We start from the raw sequence: 23063 nt of genomic DNA on the forward strand, positions 1-23063 counted from the left end.
GGAATGAAGAGAGTAGGGATCTGCATTAATATCTTAATGCACTATTTTAGGTGATCACTTTTTTAATTTATGGCCTGGAGTGTCTTGTTTTTGGCCTTCTGTGCATGCTTTGAGGGTGGTAATAGGATCAGTTTGAACTCCTGTCATATCGCGTGCACTGTAGCTGGAAGTATGGGTCTTAGCGCTGATTGGAAAAGCGTCCATGCTACATCTGTGTTCTGACATTGAAAAATTATGCCCAGATTGAGATGGAGCTACTATAGAGCAACTACGATTGAAATGATAATGTCCTGGATATGAGGGAAGTTAAAATGTTATTAGTCACAAGAAGACCGGCATTTTTTTAGGGTACGTTCTGATTGCTGTTTCACAATATATCGAAGATTTTGACTGTATTTTTTTTATTTGACTTTCTTCCTCTAGCCTGGACTAAAAGAAGTCGTAGAATCCTGCAGAGGAAAGAATCTTTTCTATTCTACGAATATTGATGATGCCATCAGAGATGCAGATCTTGTGTTTATTTCCGTAAGTGTTCTGGGTCGTATTTTTGTTTGTTTAATGTTGATTTTCAGAATATACTTCAGACATATACACACATTGCATCATATCTCTGATTTCCAACTTGACCCACTGGGTATAATCGGCTAAATGAACTATAATTGTATGATTGGTGCTAGTCCTAGGACAGGACTGTCAGGCTTGGTAGAACACACTGTTCCTAATTGGAAATTGCATTACTCTAAAGATACAGGTCACAGCATTTAGTTTCCTCTTTCCTCACAGAATACTGATGATGCCCAACATCAGTATACCCTTCACCCAAGCCTTGCTCTCTCCTGTGGCAAATTAAAAACAGTCTTATGGGAATGACCGGGATTATGGGGGATACAATGACACATTTTGGTCTACGGCATTGCAGTCTACACCACACTGTTGTATACTGTGTGCCTCTAGGCACATGAAAAATGGTAGGACATCCTTCTGATCTGTTATGGTGGATCTTGGTTAAGCCACATGCACTGTGAGAAGGCACCCAAAAATCTTTACCTGCATAACCTTGGTGAATATGACAGACATTCATCTTTCTAAATAAAAATAAATGCAGATTGACAAGCATTGACTACTGTTAAGCAGGGAACCAGCCACCCCATGTAATAGCTGAAAAGTATGATCTTTCCAAATCTTCTGAACTGGAAATAGATCCACCATAGCTTGGATACCGAAGGTTTTTAAATGGAGGATAAACCACTTGCTCTCACCTTCTGAAAGGATGGATGTTTCAGCGGTTTATTATATGCTGGATGAAGATATTGGCTAGATGCACTGTGGATTTTAATAATCACCAGGGTGGACCATTAGCTATTATCCACTGTGCAGAATCTACTTAATAATGCCTTCTACTTTACAGATAGCCAATGCTATCAAATTACTTTTCTAAAGTTGTTTAAGTGACCTAAGCTGAGAATCCCATGTAGTAAGTATTTATGTAGTGTAGCCATAGAATTCCGTTCACAGCCTTGTTCAAGAGGCGGTAGTTTTTATATCGGCAAAGCATAATTTAGTAAACATCAAACCGATATTGTTAATTTCGGTGTCTTTATAAAAGCGTGAAATGGTTTTGCATTTTGTCCTGGAAAGTGACCTGTGTTTCACAACCCCTAATCAGCAATCTGATGTAGTCAATGTAGTTGATGCCAACTATTATTTCATTGGAATTTCAACGCTATCCAAGTATTTATTTGGATTGTATGAAGACTTTTTAAAGGTGTTTTATGTTTTTTCTGATTTCACCAGGTCAATACCCCAACGAAAACATATGGTATGGGAAAGGGGCGTGCTGCAGACCTGAAGTACATAGAAGCCTGCGCCAGGCGAATAGTCCAAAATTCTAACGGTTACAAAATTGTCACAGAAAAGAGCACTGTCCCAGTGCGGGCAGCAGAGAGCATTCGACGTATATTTGATGCTAACACGAAGCCTGATTTGAACCTTCAGGTGAGGCCAAATAAAACATTTTTACCTACTTAAATTCCTTCAAAGAATGGGAAGTCTTCTTCATTTACGTTTATTTTGTATTCTCTAGTTCGGTCAGTTGTGATATAATTCTCCGTTATGGGCAGGCAATGTGTGTGCAGTGTTTTGTTACTGGAGCATAGTTTGACATTCTAACCAAAGAGACTTCTTGAGGCAGTGTGCATGTTATATATGCAGTGAGTTAGTCAGAGAGTCAGTTTATTGTAAGAGTGTCTCAAAAGTCCCACTTGTCTGCTACAAATGTGTTCATTATTGATCTTTCTGTTGTGACGACAGGTACTGTCCAACCCAGAGTTCTTAGCCGAGGGAACTGCCATCAAGGACTTAAAAAACCCAGACCGAGTGCTGATTGGTGGAGATGAGACCCCGGAGGGACAGAGGGCTGTCCAAGCTCTTTGCGCTGTGTATGAACACTGGGTTCCAAAAGAAAGAATTATCAAGACCAACACTTGGTCTTCTGAGCTTTCAAAATTGGTAGGTGTTTGTTGGTTTATCAGAATACTGTGGTGCCACAGCACCAGACCTGCCCCTTGCTATGGGCATCACTTTTTACATGTTGAACAAAAATATGACAGTGAGAATCTTTAGAGTGAATTTTGTAAAGCACTGGTGCCTCATTTGTATTTTAGACTTGGAAATGTATTTTGATCCTAGTTTTGCAAGTATTTCTTGCCTCCATCTTGCACTGCCAGGCCCTTTTACCTGCCCCTGATCACCTGTTTTCTGAATCCCTGTTGACTTTTCTTGAACTGCTTGCCTCTGTTGTCACAATTACTCCCCATTTCCACGCTGTTGCAGTGGTTCTTCAGTGATTTAAAAGTCTTATTGTTTTTTCTTGTTGGAGACAGGAGAAGCACATACATGAGCCTCCTAAGCTAAGATAATGAAATCTGTCTGTCACATGTTTCATGCAAACAAAATCTGTAGCAGGCTTACAGGTGGAGAGTAGGTGCACAGATTCAGAAGAACACTAGCAAGTGCATCATAATTACCCAGAGGATGATCATCGGATACCATTTATCCCTCTAGAAAATTGAGAGGTTTGACTTGACCTGTTCTCAAGTGTGACAAGATAGGTGCTGCTCGGGGAACAACCTTTACAACGCAACTTTTACAACGCACTACCATTACAACGAAACTGTTACAACGCGAGTGCATTGACAACGCAGGACATTACAACGCAAGTCTTTACATCGACTTGCACTAGATGGCGTGCTAACATTAAAAATAGTGTAGTTTACTATCCCAACACCTTCCCTACTGTTACGTGGACTGGAGTTGGAATAGTAAATTACACTTTTTTAATGTTAGCACGCCATCTAGTGCAAGTCGATGTAAAGACTTGCGTTGTAATGTCCTGCGTTTTCAATGCACTCGCGTTGTAAAACTTTAGTTGTAACAGCATGCATTGTAACAGCATGCGTTGTAACGTCATACATCCGTGCTGCTCTTGCTCACATATTTGTTGGAGGTGCTTAACATCCATTTGTGGTTGATGTGTTTTTTGGAAGCCAGTCTAGGAACAGGAGTTCTATTGCCCTTAAAATCAATCAATTACTCTTAGCGTTTGATATTTTAAAATAACCATGTTGGAAAGCATCATTGAGCCTCCAGTATTAAAAGTTTACAAAGGACTTGTTTCTTTATGGTAGTAGTGTAAGTAACTGTGTTCGAAGAAATCCGTAAGTGGCCTGCTTGGCAGCTTTTGGGCGGCTCCGGTTATGATGCATTTAAAATATTGAGTAAACACAGGTGTACTTAAACAACTATATTTAATAAAATAACAGGATATGATCTGAATTTGGGTTCCTGGAAATGCTTCACTGTATATTTTTCTGGCGTTTTATAGTTAAACATGTTTCTTAATGATTGAGCATTTTATCGTTGGGCGGTTGATTGTTGGAAAGAGGGAAATCAGTTAGGTAAGTGGCATCTCTTTTGCCATCATAAGTGTATTATTAGCGCACCCGGTGAGCAGAAGTGTGTTAAATTCAGCTTCCTGTTCAATAATGAACATGCCTTTGAATACAATGCTGAAAGAACTGTCCTTACCCAGAGGATTGCACATATTTATGTGTTTCTCTTTTAGGCTGCAAATGCTTTTCTTGCCCAGCGGATCAGCAGCATTAACTCCATAAGTGCCCTCTGCGAGGCAACTGGGGCAGATGTTGAGGAGGTGGCCAGGGCTATCGGAATGGACCAAAGAATTGGAAGCAAGTTTCTGAAAGCCAGTGTTGGTAAGAAACTTTAAATGAAAATTCTACTTGTGAAATGCAAACGTGCCCAGTGCTTTTTTGCTGTTGCTTTCTTATGAGTTCCTGCAGTATGTTGAAATTGTTGTTTATTGTCTTTGATGTCTTTGTGAATTAGAATAGAATAGAATAAATTGTATTGTTTAGTTAATAAAAACCATAACAATATAACATTTGTTAACAGTGCATAATACCATTTTTTCTGATTGGAATTGCAAGGCGTTTACGGCCAGTTGGATTGTATTCAGTAAAGAATCCCAAGCGCTGATATTTTGTGCCTTTACCAATTCAGAATTATTGACGATCAAGTTCGTCTGATTTGTACTGCTTGAGTTGTTAGAGGAAATTTGGGGGCTGGCCTGCCCTTGATCAGGTGCGTCTTCTGGGTTTGATTGGTAAACCTCCGAATTGTTAACCTGCCCATGCTCTTGAGGGTCTGATTGTTGTATACTTGTATTAGTCAATGTCGTGGTCGTGGTCATCCTCCTATCCCCAATCGAAGATGTGTCTGTTGGCCCTAGACCCTCCAATTTGTTTCTTTGATGTAAATGTAAGGTGGGGTTTGCTGTTGGATTTCCACTTCCCAAGTCATTGCCCATGCTAAGAATTAGTTTATTAACAAAACACATTTTAGTAACCACTAAACTTGTGTAAAATGGGAGCGAAGAACCGCTGGCACATTTTGCCTGACTTTTTCTCTCTTAGTTATAGTCTCAAAACTTCTATTGAATATTAAATTAGCAGTCTGTCAATTTAATTTTCCCTATTATTAATATTATTACAATCTTCAGACAGTTGCCATGTTTTACAGCATACCCCATTTCTTACTCTTACAAATCACTTAAATCTTAATCCTACCTTTCCACCGATTTCAGTTTATAATTATAAATTATGTTGTCAGTACAGTCTTCTCCCTAAACGAGACCATGCAGCAAAGATAAATCAAGCCATGTAACATGCAGCAAGGAAATATTTACCTCTTCCAAATTCATACCCCTTTAAAACCCGTCAGTTAATCTAAAATTTGCTTTACACAAGGGAGTACTTAAATTGTATGTTTCGTGACGAAATATGCTGTGCCCTAGGCTACCAATCTATATTACGATCCATATGCTTCATCCTTTTTGAACATTTCTCAAAGACCCCTCTCTAATTCATGCATCTCAAACAAGGTCCGCAGTACTTCCCTATTTTTTTATTTTATTTTTTTAAGCAATATGTATTTGTCAAACAGCACATATGAAGTAGAGCTCTGTACCCCAGAGACATCTGCATATTACATTTACATCCGCATGAATTTGACTTTTACAATAACATAATCGAGGAGAAATGGAAAGCAATCCAAATAAAAGAAAACAACAAAAGGAAAAAAAAATAACAAAACAATCCCCCTCCCGTCACACTAAAGTCTTCCCAAGAACAGCACACCAGTAAAGGCACCCACCCCAAGAGATGTAGCACATTATTGCACCTAGAACTGTACCTCGCACCAAGTAGGAACTTAAGCTAACTCTGATAGCCCTGCCGGAGAAACGGGTTCCAAATATAGGCCACGATAGTCCTCCTATCACTTCCAAATTTTAAAATGCTTTTGCAGACACCCGCTTGCTGTAAAAATTGGGATCTCCAAATCCATGCAAAAGTCCAAGCCATTCTTCCACGCAGTCAAGGAGGGCGCTGTCGGCGTCCGCCATGACTTAGCAATGTCTCTCTTGGCCAGGGTAAATCCCAGTACCATAAGATGACGTTTGAATATATTGCCCCCCACCCCTTCTATAATATGTAAGAGTACCAGCTTCGGTGAGTGGGTAAGATCCCAACCCAATACTTCAGAGAGGCAGGCCATGACACCCCTCCAAAATTGAGCCATAGCAGTGCAATGCCAGATTGTATGCATCAGAATACCCTCCTCCCGTTCGCACCTAAGGCACTCAGGGGAGGCCACCAAACCCACCCTCCACAATCTAACCCTAGTGAAATATACCCGGTGAAGGTATTTGAGCTGGATAAGACGCAGGCGCATCGCTATTGCAGCCCCCCGCGGAGAGGCCTGTGCCTCAGTCCAGTCCTCCTCTTCCAGTGGGCCTACATCACCTTCCCAGGTCTCTGTAAGCTTCTGTAGTGTAGAGGAGCTATGTGTAACTAGGGATTTATACATTTTGGATATCCTATGGTCCTGGAGATTCCCCCATAAATACCTTTGCATAACAAAAATGAATGTGTGTCCTCATGTAACGTAACTGGTGCTATGTAAAGCGCTCTGATACCCGATTCGGGTCAAGTTTGCGCTATATAAAACTCTGTTAAAAAAGAAAAAGAATTGGGCTAAACTCTGCAAGTGACTCTAACCCCTCCAAGCTAGGGACGATATCTATAAAATTGGGTTTTCGGCATCTGAAAGTCCCACTGGAGATCCTGAAAGGACTTCAGAACTGTTCCCCGCATTACATCGACCACTGTCCCAGACACAAAACCCAGACAGAGTAGCCAATTGTGGCAGTCGCCCATTATTCCAGAGGGGAGTCTCCCCTGTCAGCCTGTTCCACCACCCCATCTTCCGAAGAGCCTGCCTCCATATATGGAATATGACCCTCGTAGCGGACGGCAAGGAGTTGCGTAACGGTGCCGAATACAATATAGTATGCAAAGTAAAATCCCCCATACACCGCCGCTCAACTGCATAAGCAGGGTCTGCCTTATCCCCGTACCACCACTCATTTAACACCAGCAGATGCGAAGCCATATATTATGACTGGATGTCGGATGTCGCCAGCCGCCCGCAGTACGTAGACTGGAAGCACGTCCGGAGCGCAACTCTAGCTACCCCTCCTGCCCATAAAAACTGCCCCAAGGCCGCATTAACCTGCCGGAACCACGTGGAAGGAATCGGATAAGGCTGATTTTGCATGTGATATAGTAAATGGGGGAGCGAGACCATCTTAAGTACTTCCCTATTTTTAAAGGAGGCGCAGACTTTAATACCTTGGTGTTCGACCTCCTTTAGAACCACAGACCTTCAGCAAAGAGATGTTGGGATCAGAGTTACAGATTGCTCGGTTCATCGTGCTAAGTATCTGCCCTGGTCTTAAATTTCCATAAACGCTGGTTGCCATTGCTACGTACACCATGGAAGTGACCATCATCAAGGCTGTAATTCACAATCGTAACAGGGCATGAGTGTCTATGTTTCTTCTTTTTTTCTTTTTTGCATTGCTATGGTGAATCTTGCTTAAAGTGCTGTTCGTACTCTTTCAGGATTTGGTGGCAGTTGTTTCCAGAAGGATGTGTTAAACTTAGTGTATCTATGTGAGGCCCTGAACTTACCTGAGGTTGCGCGGTACTGGCAGCAGGTATGTGAACATTCTATACCTAGAGTATTTGACTTTCTATACTGTGCTCTTTACTGAATTTACCTTTAATGTATTTTGATGCTGAAATGTTTATGTATGTGTAATTTGTATAGCATTAAAGGTCGTGGACCGCTGAGCAGGGTCAAATTAAAGCAAGCAGTCAGAAGGTGATAGACATAGCTGGTTCTGGAAGCAGATGTGTACTGTTACTGTGTTTAAGTGCTCTTTAAAAATGTGCATCTCAACTCCTGATGTATACTGCGATGTTGTTTAAGGTCATAGATGAATAATGGCTTGGTTTTTCTTTTTTACACTTATTAGTCTTCAGTCTCATGGCGTCCTGGCTGCACGTGTGGCAAGAGCCTCCAGAGATGTTGAGCTTGTTCAAAAGATAAGCCGTTGGCTGGTCCTGATGGCTTTGTCTTTGTGAATGATGTAGTTGATGTTGAAGATGGTGTGGGCAGACAAGAGGAGCCAGTTGAGTTCCATCAGCATGAGGTGATGTGACTGTTTCTTCTGGTTCTAGATGAGATGTACTGTAGTGTATAGGATGCCCTTTAGGGGGCATTGTGAAGCCTAGGCGGTTATGAAGGTGGGTGTCACAACCATTCAGATGCAAGAGTTCACAAGCTTGAACAGCGGGTCTGAAGTCCCTTTCTGGAAGAAGCGGTTCCTGTTTCTTTATAAGAGGGTTAGAACAAGACCGTCTTTGTTTCTTTTTTTATGTGTTTTTTTTGGCAATGTATACTTTGAGGGTGAGATTGGTATCCAGTGTAATCCAAGTGATTTGGCAGTGGTTGCAAGTTTGGGTTTGAAGCCATCAAATTTCTTGTGATTGAGCCCATTTGGTACTGTTTTTGCTTGTTGGGGTTCAGCTTAAGGTACACACTGTACATCAGTGCCTGGATTAGGTGCAGGCTGCGTTTGAGGCGTTGGATATATGTAGTGGAGGAAACTTTCAAGTAGATCATCAGAATATTGTGGAGTTTTGATGCTGTTCTGTGGGGGATACTGCATTTTAAGTGGTTGAAGGGTGTGTTCTTAAAACACAACTGAGGAATGCTTCTTTAGATCTGTTTGAAGTGCACTGTGGCTCAATTAGACGCAATTGATCTAAAACAGTCACCGTTAACATGACTTAAAGATGCCGAACATTAGATCACCATAGTGCCGTATGTGAGAGATGAGGGGCCCTCCATACCTGGGATATTGTTGGTGTTTGTTATTCATTTACAAGAAGTGACTGGGTGAAATCTGCGCACAACTGAGTATCACTGTGTCCCAAATAATGCTTAGAATGGTGCGCCGAGAACCAGACGCTGCCACTTAACCCTTCCAAATTTGAAGACGATAATGCCCTCCGAAAGCAATCAACAAAGTCCTAAGCACCAAATCAGTATCCAGGAATGTGAAAGTCCACGGGACATTGCAGTTCTCTTTATTTCCAACCTCCGTGTAGATGCAGCAGAAGTACAATATGAATTCGTAGCCAACACGTGTTTCGTCTCAAGGTAATTCTATCCAACAACTTAATCAGGGCCAAAGAAAAGTAATCCGAATATATCATCCTGTATATAGGCCTTGATTACAATGTCTGGACCATATCGGTCTGGAACTACCCGGTTTGGATGTGACCGCCCATAGGATGGTCGGAAACATCCATTATACAATGGAAGCTTGTGCTGCGAGCAGAATAGGCCCACAGCAAAAGCTTCCATTGTAGAATGGATGTTTTTAAACATCCCTGAACCATGTGGCAGGCCAATAATCCACACAGTGCAGGGATGTTAAGGGGGTAGGCCCCATAATGGAGGACCTGGGGAGAAAGGGGCCCTGCTAGGGGACCCCAATGGTGCTTTCCGACAGCCTTTCCTTGAAAAGGCCGATATGGAATGGTTATTGGAAACCAACATCATTATCCTGACTGCAGAGCTGTCGTCATTAAGGGATTATGCTGTCTTTCCAATGCAGCGATGAGCTCCTGTAGCCCGTCTGCAGTGCCACGGATGGTCCCTCCGCCTGATGACTCCACCGCCGCATTGTAATGCAGAGGGTGGACCGCAGGGGCAGCTGTCGGTGGGTCCAACACCGGACCGACACCAACGGCACTCCTGTGTCTGACCCACCGACATTACAATCCGCCCCAAAGTGTTTAGTTCTTAATTCCCGTAATTTAGCAGCCACCAATTAGAACTTCTGATAAAATCTAGCTCCAAATACCCATATCGTATCTCAATATAATCGTGAATAGCAACGGAGAGCATTCCGCCCTTGCGATCCCGGCATGCTACCTTGATAGTATTTGGCTGCCATTAAAAGATCAGAATCTAATTTACTAGTCATCGGGGGAAATGCAGACTGACCATTCTCATCAACAGCACCCCGTAAAATAATAAGCGGCCCCATTGGCAGTGGTGTGTTAGTGATCTCTTTCATAACAGACACCATTTTTTTACATAACCATTGGTTGCATTTGCATGTCCAGCATATATGAAGATATGAACCACTCATTACACCCCTACCAACATGTATCAGTACTACAAAGCCATGCCTTCAGTCTAACAGGTATACAGTACCATAACAACATCCACATATAAGCATATTCCTTCTATTGGGTACAAACCGAAGATTTGGAGGCTATCTGCCAATAAAGACCCATAAAAATTCTGGGATATTTAGGTTGACTTCTACCGGGTTGTCCTATCTATTAACCTGTTTGTACAGGCAGGATATTGCCGGGTTCATGGATTCCCATGAGAACAGGTCTTTCACAACAGTGGGATCTCTTCTTTCTCTCTATTGCTCTCATTCATGTTGTGCTCAGTGGAATAATTTGGTTAATCTTTATAAATCTTAAGAGGCTATTTGGAAATCAAGAGTGCATTGTATCCTCTTCAGGCTACCTTCAATATAAAGTGCACCGATAATGGGAGGGCAACCACTAGTCTGGTCTGTTGTGCCTTGTGAAAAGTTTGGATTATTTATGAAAGGTTTGAAAGTGGTAAGGTAGATGGTTACCTGTTCGGATCTAATAGCTCTGTTTTAGAAGGACATGTTGGTTTTAGTTGACAGTAAGAAGTGTCCCTGAAGTTTGTTGTAGGAATCATCCATAAAAGGTCCCCTAAAGACACACTACTCACCTCTTGTTTTAGTTTAAACCATACTTTGTCATAGATATGCAAAAGCTAGGGCAGGTGCAAGATTTTCTGCTGAAATATATCTATTGACCTCTCGAATCCCTAACCCACTTTTATAGGACCTATTGTAGAGTATCAGCTTAACCACTCGAGGTGGCTTCTTACTCAGAATGAATGCCCTTCTTTAAAAAAAATATATATATATGGACTTTACAACAAGCATCTGGAATGGAATTGGAACTGCTCTGATCATATAGAACAGTTGGGTCATGAAATACATTTTGTAATGCAGTTCTACTAATTCAAGAGCTTTCCAGTCTGACCCATCTGTAGAGATCCTCATATCAGACATCCAGCAGGTGTGGGACATTGCTGTTGTATGTTGGGATGGAGCCTGGCACTCTGTACTCGACAAGGCTCTAGAAAAGGCATTGAGTTTGTAATAATTTGTTGCTTTTCTGCTGGTCAGCATCTCTACCCATTACCCTAGACTTCTGATAATTGATTTTGACACTCAACACTTCATTGAAGGAAATCATCAAATATCACTGGCATTCCCGCCTTGGAACACCCACTCTTGGGAGAAAATGTATTTACACATAATATTAAACTGTTTGTATAATATTACATATGAATTGAATCAGTGAATTTGCCCTCACAAATGATACTAATGGTACACCTACATTGAACATTGGTTTGTTTGATCTGAAACCACAATAGCATTTGTATAGTCAAGTACAGTATGATATTATATTCATAGCTATATTAAAAAAATGATTCCCAATAGAGGACTTTCTTTGCCGCGCCACTTGGTGTCCTACCAGGCATGCAGGAGAACAAATAGATTAGCCCTTCCACAGGAGCTTTTGATAATGACACAGCAGCGGTGTCGGAACAAGGGTGGTTCTCTGACATACATGCTCAATACTGGGTCAAGGCGTTTGCTCTCCGACATCTGACCTGAATTTAATGAGGGAGTGATTCGCCATATGCAAGCCCCTGCAGTGATAACTAGGTTTATTAAATGCTTCCCCTCCGTCTATGAGACCCGAATGATGTAGGCTGAAACGTGTTGACAGTTTATCAAAGGGAAGTTTAATTAAGGAAAGCAACCAATTAGAAGAATCATCCATATAAAAGAAAAGAATATGAAGAGAGAAATATAAATTGGCGAAGTGTTTTCTTTATAGCTTGTCGGTAGCCCTGTACCTCCTCTATCTGCCTTCTCCCCTCATCATAACAAGACATTACCAATAATAAGCTGATATGCGAGTAGGCTCTTAACAAGGACCTGAGTGCATGCCCATCCCATGCCTCATAAATTGCACCCTCTAAATGCAACTGTACATACTGCAGGTCTTGCCATCTATGGATGGCACAGCAGCAACCTGCCAAGTTTGAACTATATAACGCTGGGCAAGAAACAGATTTAAATCAATAAAAGTTTTAATATAGCTATTGGTGTCCAGTTTATCTAGGATATGACACAACTTGGTTTTTGAATTGAGCCCTAAAGGTTTGTATCAGAACTTCTCCCTGAAGAGTGTGACTTGTACACTGGATCACCACTTTAAGCTATGTACAACTTCTGACTGTACTGATGATACTTTCATTCATCTATGCGCATTATAAAATGTGAAGTACAACATTTTTTAGTTCTTATTTGTTTCATTAAGTATGTATATATTACTTTGAATAACATTCTACATTTCACCAACAAACGAGTAAGGCCTAATGTAGCTACTTATTTCGTAGGTTCACCGTTTAATACACAAACAGTTATGTATGTATATTTGTATTGCTGCAGGAACACTTAAGCTCCATCATTGTAATTTTATTCCTTGTGCTTTAGTTTAGGCATTTGTGGTGAGGCAATCTACAAGAACATTTAAATCGCCTTATTGCAAGTGTTGTATGTCTCATTCCCAAAAAAATAATCAATACATTGCTACTGGCCTCGTTTTGCGCCCTTACTATTGTTAGCAAACACCAGTGTCCCCCAGTGACATGCCACAGGTACGTGGACCTGCATATGATCACAACAGTTTTGTTATATGTAGCTACCCCACTGTAGTCTCTTGTGTACACTGTTTGATATATTCAAAGCCTAGCTTCAACATAAGGTTGTGCGCACCCTCACATCTGAATTCCTCACACGTTTTAAACTCATGCAATTGAAAAACAAAACTGACATTATATGTTAATAAAACGGTGCCTCATTCAAACACACTACACCCCTCTCATGATGCTAGACACATTTAAAGCATTAAAATGTATTTAAATAATAATTCTATTCTCAAAATCATATGCATAGAAATATACAAAAGCCGTGCCCATCACTAAAACCCTTCTTATAAAGTTTTTCCGCTGAGTGGGTGGAGTGCCATTTATTTTATCCCATTGATGAGCAAACTTGAAAAATCTTGATGTTGAATTTTAATAGCCTGCTGTATTTCTTTCTTTTGGTTTTGTAACTGATGTATATTGCTTCCCAAGCTATAGCTATCCTGTATTTTGGCAAAGTCATGGCAAGAGAGAGCCAGTAACTATTATTACGTGGTACACTTTGAAAGTCCCCTTGGAAGGAAGATTACTTTAGAATTTGTTGTATTTGATTGCTAGGATAATTCTAATAAGCGTTCATTTTTCTGCCTTCAAATTACGTGGAAAAAGAATACAACACTGGGGTGTCTGGCATGCCCTAATGTGTTCCCATATTGTGTTTGTGAGATGGTGTTGCATAGAATAACTCATCTGAAAGTCTCTTGCCAAGACCTGTACTAAACTAAAAAACTGAACTAAACAACAAACCAGTTTAGTTCGGTAAACTTCTGTTCGTGGTAAGATACCCAAGTGTTGAACTTGAGCATTACAAATACACATTCTGTTATCTTATGTTATGTAGTCCATTGACATCCATTTTCCAAATTGTAGGTAATTGATATGAATGACTATCAGAGAAGGAGATTTGCTTCACGGATTATTGACTGTCTTTTTAACACTGTGACTGACAAGAAGATTGCTCTACTAGGTTTTGCTTTCAAGAAGGACACTGGAGACACAAGGTGAGTGCTCTGACTTGTTTGGAAAAACTGTAATTTCCCAAACCTTAAAGAAATCTAAATGTGTCCTACTCAAGATGGCGGCAACCTGAGACGTCATCTTTAGTATGTTGAAATTAGTCTCTGAGATTGTGCTCATTATGGTATTATGCATGCGACTCCTGTATTCTCTCTAGGCAGCCAAGTGGTCTAACAAAGGCTGATTAAGATGTTTAGCCATGCCTGTCCTTTGTTTTTATAGTAACATTGCCAGATCTGAATATGATGGGGCAAATTAAGACTAGGCAGTATACTAGCCATTAAATATCTAAAATGATATTAAAATCTTACTGATCAGTTTATTACATTTACTGAAAGGTGGGAGTTGGTTATAGTGTTTCTGTGACGCACCAGTATTCATTGGACTCTGGATGCTGTTAATGGTGTGACCAGACTGAAGGATTAGGTCTTGAATCCTACATTAATTTCACTGCCTGATGCTGAGTGTTTAACTCCCTTAATTGTTTCATTTATGTGAGACTTGATAGGCTGTTGGACAATCATGCTCTTATTCTTGATAGAGTCCCATGCCTACTTGACTGCTAATGTCTGGATGTGGGTTTGCACCACAACTGTTTTTAGGGTGGTGGATGTGTAAGGTGTTGCGATTTACCTTCAACCTGTCCAAATATGTAGTTATCATTGAGACATGGTTTACTATTGTAGGGATGTGTTGGATCCTTGATGGTACTACCAGAGTCCTTCTTTGTGGTCTGGCACGGGAGCTTCCTCTCCCATCATCTCAAGCCGGTGTAGGGTGCTTCTTTTATATGAGGCCCGCATGCCATGCATATTTCTTTCCACACTCCCATTTACCTCAAAATGACATTGGCTAGGCTGTCCGCTCTGGATTAAATTACATAATGTGATAAATAATTATGATAGGCTGTTTTTTAAACGTAGTCGTAAATAAATTACTTTCTCAAACGTTTGGACATTGGCACGCAAGTTCAAGTTTGATTTTCACTATTTGGATCTCAAACAAGATTCACAATTATAAAAACCAATACAAAAATAAACCTATAATATAATTAAAAGACTCATACATAGAAGTCATTACATGATCAATATACAAGAGACTTAAAAAAATATACATATTTTTATTGTATTTTGTTTAACAATATAATAAGCACAGGAGAAATGCAACTTTATTTAGGTTATTTCTAAAGCGCAGACACTCATCCCTAGAGGGATATAGCGCAAGACTGCTTGCGGCCATAAAGTTAAAAGCACCTGCCTTTAGGCAGAGTAGCCAGGTTTTTAGTCTTTTCCTGAACCTGACATTGTCTGAGGTCAGTCAGAGATGAATGGGCTTTAAGTTCCATTGAGCTGCTGCTAGGTGGGTAAACGAACAACCACCCATCCTAGCTTTTTTGATGCATTTGGGCGTAGCCAGTACCAGATTGGATGATCGTAGGGTTTGCGCGGGTCTGTAGAATTCCACTTTACTATGTGAGATAGCTGGGCCGGTGACGTAGAGTGCCTTGTGCACATGGCATAAATATTTCAATTTGCCTCTCTTGCGAATTGGCAGCCAGTGAACGTGTTTAGACAAGCAGATGCCGAGCTATATCTGTCACTATAGCAGATGATGCTGGCTGCCGCATTTTGGATAACCTGTAATCTCAGAAAAGAAAGTCTGCCATTTTCAAATAAAGGGCATTGCCATAGTCCAGTCTACTCTTAATCAATGCCTGGACTTCTGTCCTTCGCCAGTTCACTGGGATCCAGCGAAAGAGTTTCAGTAGGAGCCTAAGCAGGCCAAAGCATATGCCAAGGGTCGCGTTGACTAGCTCCTGCATAGAGAGGGAGTCGTCTATCAGGAAACCAACGTTCTTTGCCACTCTCTTTGGTTCTGGAGCGGAGCGCAGGGACGTTGACCACCAGGAGGCTTCCCAAATGTGGTGGGTACCGCCAAAGAGTAGCATCTCGGTTTTATCGGCCTTAAGCTTCAAACAATGTGCTTCCATCATGGGTGCTATCTGCCCGTCGAGATTCTTTCTAGTCTTATTGTGTCTCGCCAATGGAGATGGCCAACTGGGTGTCGTCAGCATAAGAACATATCTTGAAACCCCAGGTTATGATGATGTTAGCAAGGGAAACCACATTTAAGTATATGGGGGGGGGCTCGATCTAAATGTGTCCAGCTGAACTGATTTGGTTCTTTTATTTAGAAAGGAGCTGAACCATTTGAATGTAGACTGATCTCGTGTAATCTTTGTATCAGTAGGCTGCAAGAGACTGCGGACAGATCTAACAGTATCAGAATCGCAGCCTTGCCCTGATCCAGTTCTAATCGAATATGATCAAGTACGGCAAGTAAGACGGATTCCGTGCTGTTTATAGATCTGAAGCCAGTCTGCGAGCAGATTGTCTTCCAGGAACGATGTCAACTGGGTATTGACTAATCTGTCTAGTACTTTGGACATGTATGGCAACAGGGATATTAGGAAATATTAAGATATAGCGGAGACATCTAACCCTTCTTTCTTTTCCATATGTCAGGGTATCGGCATTAGTCAGGGATAGGTTAAATCATTGACTTATTTCAAGTCACAGGATCCTTAGAATCGTCCCGGTCACTCAAACATTATAGTAACTTTGATACCAACCCCCACCCTGCATAGTGACTCTTTACACGGTGAGTGTTTTCTCTTATATTGAGTCACTGTTACATAACTAGACCATGTCAACGACCTGATCAGACGTTCTCCATGTATGGTCACTCAGTTTTCCCTCCTGGGTTCCGCTGCCCCTTGAGGCCCCTTCCCTCCATCCGCCTCGCCATTATATTCGTGTTATACATGCTCCTTTCTTCTGCGCCTTAGCTTATCCACCTGTTCTTGCCTTTTCACACGTACTTTGTAACTGTGTTCGTGAGTTTGGTCATCTAATGTTATCGCTATTACTAAAGGTCCCTTTAGTGTCATAGAGCAGTTCAAGGTACAATGGAGACTTTATCAAATAAGATCTAAACCTATTCAATGCACTTTAAAAAATATATAAATTTGGACATTAGACAAAGTATTACAATGCTCATGCAAGTCCTTAGGTGTAAAACCAAATCTGTAGCCTTGTGTCTTGCTAATTGAAATTAACAAAACATTGATGCTGGTTTGTAGCTGATGGTATACAGGTTGTATGTACCCTCCACTAAATTCCAACTTGATGAATTTGGTTTAAACAAACTCAGACTGTTGAAGTTTTCTAAAAGTATGCTCTCACTGGAGTGATAAGTCCAACCTGGGCCTTCAAACTGCATAGATTTGCTTATTCGTTCTTCCCCATTTTTCTTTTCTATGTGATGGTTTTTCACAAATCCAATTCTTCTTTTCAATCCTTACAGTCCCCCCCCCCCCCCCCCCTTTTGTGGTATCTACATTTCTCCCACTCACGTTCCACGAGTGGTGCTAGTCCTCCTGCTTAATGTTCTTTCTACATCAGGTCTATTTTTCACTGGATTAGTAGACATTTCCACCATTTCCTATGCCCCATTCACTATTCCCACTTGCTACCTTCTGTTCCTCCTGATCTTCGCTGCCTGTTTGGTTGCTCTTCTGTCCCCTTCCCTCCCTAAACCCCCCCCCCACCCCCCTTCCACCCCGTCCTGGTGCCTTTGTCCACTTTGCCAACCACTCCTTCCTGTTTAAAAATATACTGGTCGTTTACTCATGTTTTTTTAAAAATCCTTCTCATTTCCACTTTTCCTGGTTTCCATTCTCTGTCCACCACCTCTTCTTTTCTGGTTTGGTTTAGGAAGGCTGTAGAAGTGGCAAACAGACTAAGACAGTGGTTTCAACAGTACAAGTTAGCAAAAAATAAGCACACAATAGTAAGAGAAGAAGGGGGATGTATTACTGGACTAACTATACTTGGACTTGCACGTAAAGGATCAGGATGGAATGACCAAAGAAGGATTTGGTTGATTCTAACTTGTATGCAGAAGTAAAGCAAGTGGGAGTGGCTGCCACAGAGGGATGCAATAAAGAACGTGCATTGAATGGAGCATGTATAGATTTCGTTTGAGAAGTTGATAAACTATCAATTGTCAACATCTACTAGTATCACATAGGTGACCGGTGATATTCTGCAAATCAAGACAGATGAGAATGGATTTCTGCATTTAACGGTATATGTAGAATAGGACTTCGAGTTTGTAGAAAAAGCACAGACCTACAGATTAGAAGGACTTTGGTAAAACTGAATTCACCAGCTTGGTATTGGACCAAACCATCTTGTTGAGCTCTGAAGAGTGCACTGCATTGCCAAGCTACATTATATGAAGTATATGTTTGGTGTCCATCTCTATCTATGTAAACGGAGAGATCCCATTAAGTTATCAAGCTTTTGCACTTTTATTTATCTGTAGAGATGTTATCACAGTCTTCGACATCAGTAATGGGTTTAAGTATGGTACTTAAACCTAGAACTGATATCCCTTTCCTTTAGAATTTAGCTCAGTTTCTCAGATCCTTAAGTGGATCTAGAAATTACTTAATCTTGCCCTCTTTGCTTCATGCCAACAACTCAGTTCTTGAATTCCTCCACAAGCTCTAATACACCCCCCATCTTCCATCTCACATTTTGGCTCAGCTAAGTGTGTGATATCAAAACACCACGTCTTCTCCAGGTGCCACTAACTCGCCCTCTTGAAAGCCATGCTAGCTAGCTAGCTAGCTAGCTAGCTAGCTAGCTAGCTCTGTGTGTCTCTCTGTTCTCCTCTCTCTCCTCTCTCTAATCTAAAACGTGTTATGCCCCCTTTAATACTCAGTCTTGTTGAGGGACTATATCAAGTGATTATTTATACATTTCCTTAGGGAGTCCTCCAGTATCTATATCAGCAAGTACCTGATGGATGAAGGAGCTAAGCTGCATATATATGACCCTAAAGTACCAAGAGAACAAATCATTTTGGATCTCTCGCATCCTGGGGTCTCGGAAGATGACCGAGGTAAGTAATGCAATACCTTATTTCTGTATGTATTAATTTGTTTAGTATTTACAACTAGTTAAGTGCACTGTGTGCCTGCATTACTGAAGACACTGATGTAATTTCAAAAATAAAGTGCTAGTGCTACATAATCTCACAAACTCAATAGGATCACTTCAGTTTTATGCTGAATTCAGTTCATTGTTAATAACTGTTTATGGCTGTGACCGCGTTACACAAATATCATGCAATACATAAATAGACATCTCTATCTAAGGAATGACAGAAACCCAAAAGGGGAGCGAACAAATTACACTCCGAATACAGTATGCAAAGAGATGGGATTATGAATCCTGCAGTTGTCACACCAGGAATGAGATTTGCATTCCATTCCATTTATGTGAAACAGAGCTCTCTCACTGTTCTAAGGGACAGGTTTGGTGGGGGTCGATGATGATGATGGGTTGTAGACTGTTCGTTAACCAAAGACTGACATTAGTATTTACAATGAAAGGAACATCCTAATGGCGACCTCAGGCTCATAATAGGTGTAGCAAGTATAGATGAAGAATGGCTAGCATTCATTTAGCCACCAGAGACTGTTTCTTTACACAAAACTACAGAGATAAATTAAGACTGCGTGCCAATATCAGTTCGCCAACAAGAGCAATGTATACAAACTGAAGGATTATAGTTCGATTTAGGCATGGCTGAGAGACTTGAGTAAGCAGGCACTAGCTGTGCAGAATTGGAAGAAGAAGAGATGACATGACAATAAACTGATTTGTTGGAGTGACTAGCATTTATTCAGAAATTTACAGATCCTCGGAATGCTAAACCACTGTGAGGTGTGGCACTGGTAGCTCTGAGGCCCTTATGTATGACACTGATGGGTAATTTCATGGGAGGATCCGATTGTTTGAGGGTTCAGAGTGGGAGGGAGACTGTCACTAATCGTAGGGTAAGGGACATGAGACCGATGAAGGACAAAAGTAGAGTGTTTGCAAGGGCATGGCTTCCAAAAATATATATGAATATCCAGAGATTGCCAAATGAGTATCCCTAGAGCCTGTCCTTGATTACTGACTGGGATATGCTTGAAATTTGAATCAAGACCAATCCTGTTGTCAGACTTGAGGTTCTCAACCTTCTTTGTGGTCAACTGTTTTTGTAGACCCCTTCTTTTAAAAATGGACTATACAGGTTAGACCTTTTTGTCAAAACACATTTTGACTCCACAACCAAAACTTCTATTTCTATATCAAGGATAGTTTAGCTGCGTGGCAGGCTGCCTTGTGCTAGATCTGGAAAAAGCTTTCGATTCCCTCGAGTGGAACTATGTTTTCTACTCTGGAACGATACCAGCTAGGGCTGGCCTTCCTGCAACTAGTCAAGCTACTGTACATGACCCCATTGGCGAGAGTAAAGACTGGCCCCTACACTTCGGAAGGGATTCCAGTGCAACGCAGGACGAGGCAGGGCTGCCCACTGTCCCCCCTTCTCTTTGCGCTCGCAATGGAGCCACAGGCAGAATCGATCAGGGCGCACACACAAGGGGATATACTATTAGGCGATGGCATGCATAAGGTTGATCCCTGTATGCGGACGAATTATTAATATATCTCCACAATATTAGATATGTGCCGGACAATCTGCCCCACATCTTACAAGAGTTTGCGGACGTATCTGGACTGAAGGTAAACGTCAGCAAGTCAAAGCTTTATGCCTTTAATGCCGACGTCCCGGACCCAGGCCTGGAACTTAATGGGATGAAGGTGCAGTGGGTCACAGATACATTCCGCTACCTAGGCATCCGGGTATACAGACAGCCAACTGATCTTTTTGACGGCAATCTAGACCGGATGCTAACTGCTACCAAATCGCAGATGCAATTCTGGAGGACGCTTCCTCTCGCAGTGATAGGCAGGGTCGCGCTGGTGAAAATGGTGGTCCTACCACGATTCCTGTACCACTTCACTAACCTGCCTGTCCACATACCGGGCTCTCTTTTTTGCTGGATTGGAAAGGATGGTCCGGGATTTCATTTGGGACTCCAATCGCCACAGAGTGGCCATTAAAAAGTTGTACCTCCCTACCGATCAAAGGGGCCTGGCAGCCCCATGTCTTGAGCACTACTGCTTGGCAGCGCAGCCCCAGTGGGTGGCCAGGTGGATGGCAGATCGCCAACGTGCGACACGGCGACCACGCTTTCACCGCTCACGCAACCCCAGCTACTCCAGCTCTTCCACCCTGATGCGCATGTGAGACCTCCAGAATCGCTGTGGCTGCGATTGGCGCTTCGGTATTATAAAAGGAGTCTTTTCCTAACTCGGGACACGGCGCTGTAGGAAGGTGGAATCTGACTGCATGGTTTCTCCACTTTTTTCCTGGTGCTTTGTTGGTTTTTGACTAGTCTGACTTGGATCCTGCTAATCAGGACCCCAGTTTATCTGCTTTCTCCCTTAATTGATTGCATGTACTTTAGGTACACTCAAGATTGGATTCTAGGGTGCCCTTATAAGTCCCTAGTAAAGGGTATACTATGTACCCAGGGCATAGGTACCCCAGATGCCTCTCAGGGGCTGCAGCATATATTATGCCACCACTGGGAGACCATTCAAAATGACACCACAGGTCTGCAATAGCAGCCTGTGTAAGGTGGTGCATGCACCCCTTACTTAGATATAGGTTCACTATATCTACTCCATATCACTGCACATATAAACCTATCAGTCACCCCTATGCAGGCCTTCTCAATCCTGAAGGCAGGGTGGTGGGTTTTATGTGAGAAGGTGCTCCTGCATGAGCAGAGCCCCTCTGCAGCCTTCGGAACCTCTATTCTGGACTTTCTCTTGAATGCAATATCTGAAAGAAACACGTTAGTTAGATTCCTCACCTTAGAATATCCCCAGGCGTCAGACTGGATCCGGAAGATTTTTCGTCAGCAATACCCCTTGCGCGTCGCTAGGCGTCGTCTGCGGCTCCGCGTCCGTCGTCGGCGTCGTGCGCCGGGATGACGTCGTCGGAGTACTTAGACGCCGCCCTCGCGCGCTGACGTCAGTTCTTCTTTTTTCCGCGCCAGTAAGCGCAGATCCGGGAGAGCTACCCCTTTTAGTCTTTTTTGACTAAATCTTTTTTGATCATTTTTGATCCTTGTCTGTCGACATCTGGTGCCGGTAGGATGCCTGGGTTCAAGGCTTGCGAGGATTGTCATCGACTGATGTCGGTGACCGATCACCACCGCCGGTGCCTCTACTGCTTAGGCCCCGACCACGACGCGGAGTCGTGCAACGACTGTCAGGCCCTGACTTCGAAGGCTAGGCGGGAGCGGTCCCGCAAGCTTCTCGAGCTTCGCCACTCGGCTCCGCGTCGTGCGCGATCCCGGTCCAGGAGGAGGTCCAAGGATCGCTCGCGGAGCCCTAGCCGACGCCATCGCTCGTCCGGCTCCAAGTCGTCGGGTAAGTCCAAACGCTCAAAGAAGTCCAAGAGGCGACATCGCTCTTCGGACTCCCCTCGCCGGTCGCGCGACTCGGCCGAGGGTCAGGGTGGTTCCACCCCCGCGGCTCCGGCGGAGCCGCAGGTGCCGCGTCCGCCCCCATACCTTCCGGTCCCTGGGGCTGACGCGGCGCCGGCGGAGATCAGTGCCTTCCTCTCGGCCATGAGGAGCCTGGCCCCGCCGTCGACGCCCGCTGGCGCGCCTTCGGGCCCCGCGGACTCGACTGGGCGACCTCGCGTGCCGGCGGCTCCGGCCCCGGCGCCATCGACGACTCCGGTCTCGACGCCGCAGGTCCCCGCGGGGCCCTTGCCTGGGCCCCAGTCGAAGCCGGTTGACCTAGTCACTCCTCCACCGGCGCCGACGCCTGAACCACCGACGCCGTCACCGGCGCCGCCGACGCCTGTGACGCCGACACCCCACTTTAGCCCTCATCCGGACCCGACGGCGTCCGCCGACGCCGCATCCGACGCCGCTTGAGTCCTACCATCTCTACAGTCCGGTTCCGATCATTCCTCCTGTTTATCAGGAATCGGAAGGAGGGGGCGACTGGGAGGGGTTCGAGGACCCTCTGGCTGTTCAGTCACAGCTTTCTCAGGACTGGGCAGATGAACTGGGGGAGGCCAGTGGGCTGGACACCTCGCCAGACACTGGATTCACTTCTCCTCCGACCGTGGCTTCGGAGGAGGGTGCAGCATTTTCTGTGGTGCTGCGCAAGGCGGCCGAGGCCCTTGGGCTCGAGTTGCCTGCCGTGGCTGTGAGGACT

At 43.1% G+C, this 23063-nt stretch overlaps 1 protein-coding gene across 1 annotated transcript in view; it reads left to right on the plus strand.

Moving 5' to 3' along the window:
• UGDH (UDP-glucose 6-dehydrogenase) overlaps positions 1-23063 on the plus strand; it is a 72139-nt gene that overhangs the window by 25507 nt on the left and 23569 nt on the right. Inside the window, exons 3-9 of the mRNA XM_085642244.1 lie at positions 424-525; positions 1795-1995; positions 2311-2508; positions 4124-4271; positions 7542-7636; positions 13708-13838; positions 18692-18825. Coding sequence (XP_085498370.1) covers positions 424-525; positions 1795-1995; positions 2311-2508; positions 4124-4271; positions 7542-7636; positions 13708-13838; positions 18692-18825 — 1009 coding nt within the window. The remainder of the gene's footprint in view (positions 1-423; positions 526-1794; positions 1996-2310; positions 2509-4123; positions 4272-7541; positions 7637-13707; positions 13839-18691; positions 18826-23063) is intronic.

This window comes from Triturus cristatus, chromosome 2_2 (genome assembly GCF_964204655.1).
Source record: "Triturus cristatus chromosome 2_2, aTriCri1.1, whole genome shotgun sequence".
NCBI lineage: Eukaryota > Metazoa > Chordata > Amphibia > Caudata > Salamandridae > Triturus > Triturus cristatus.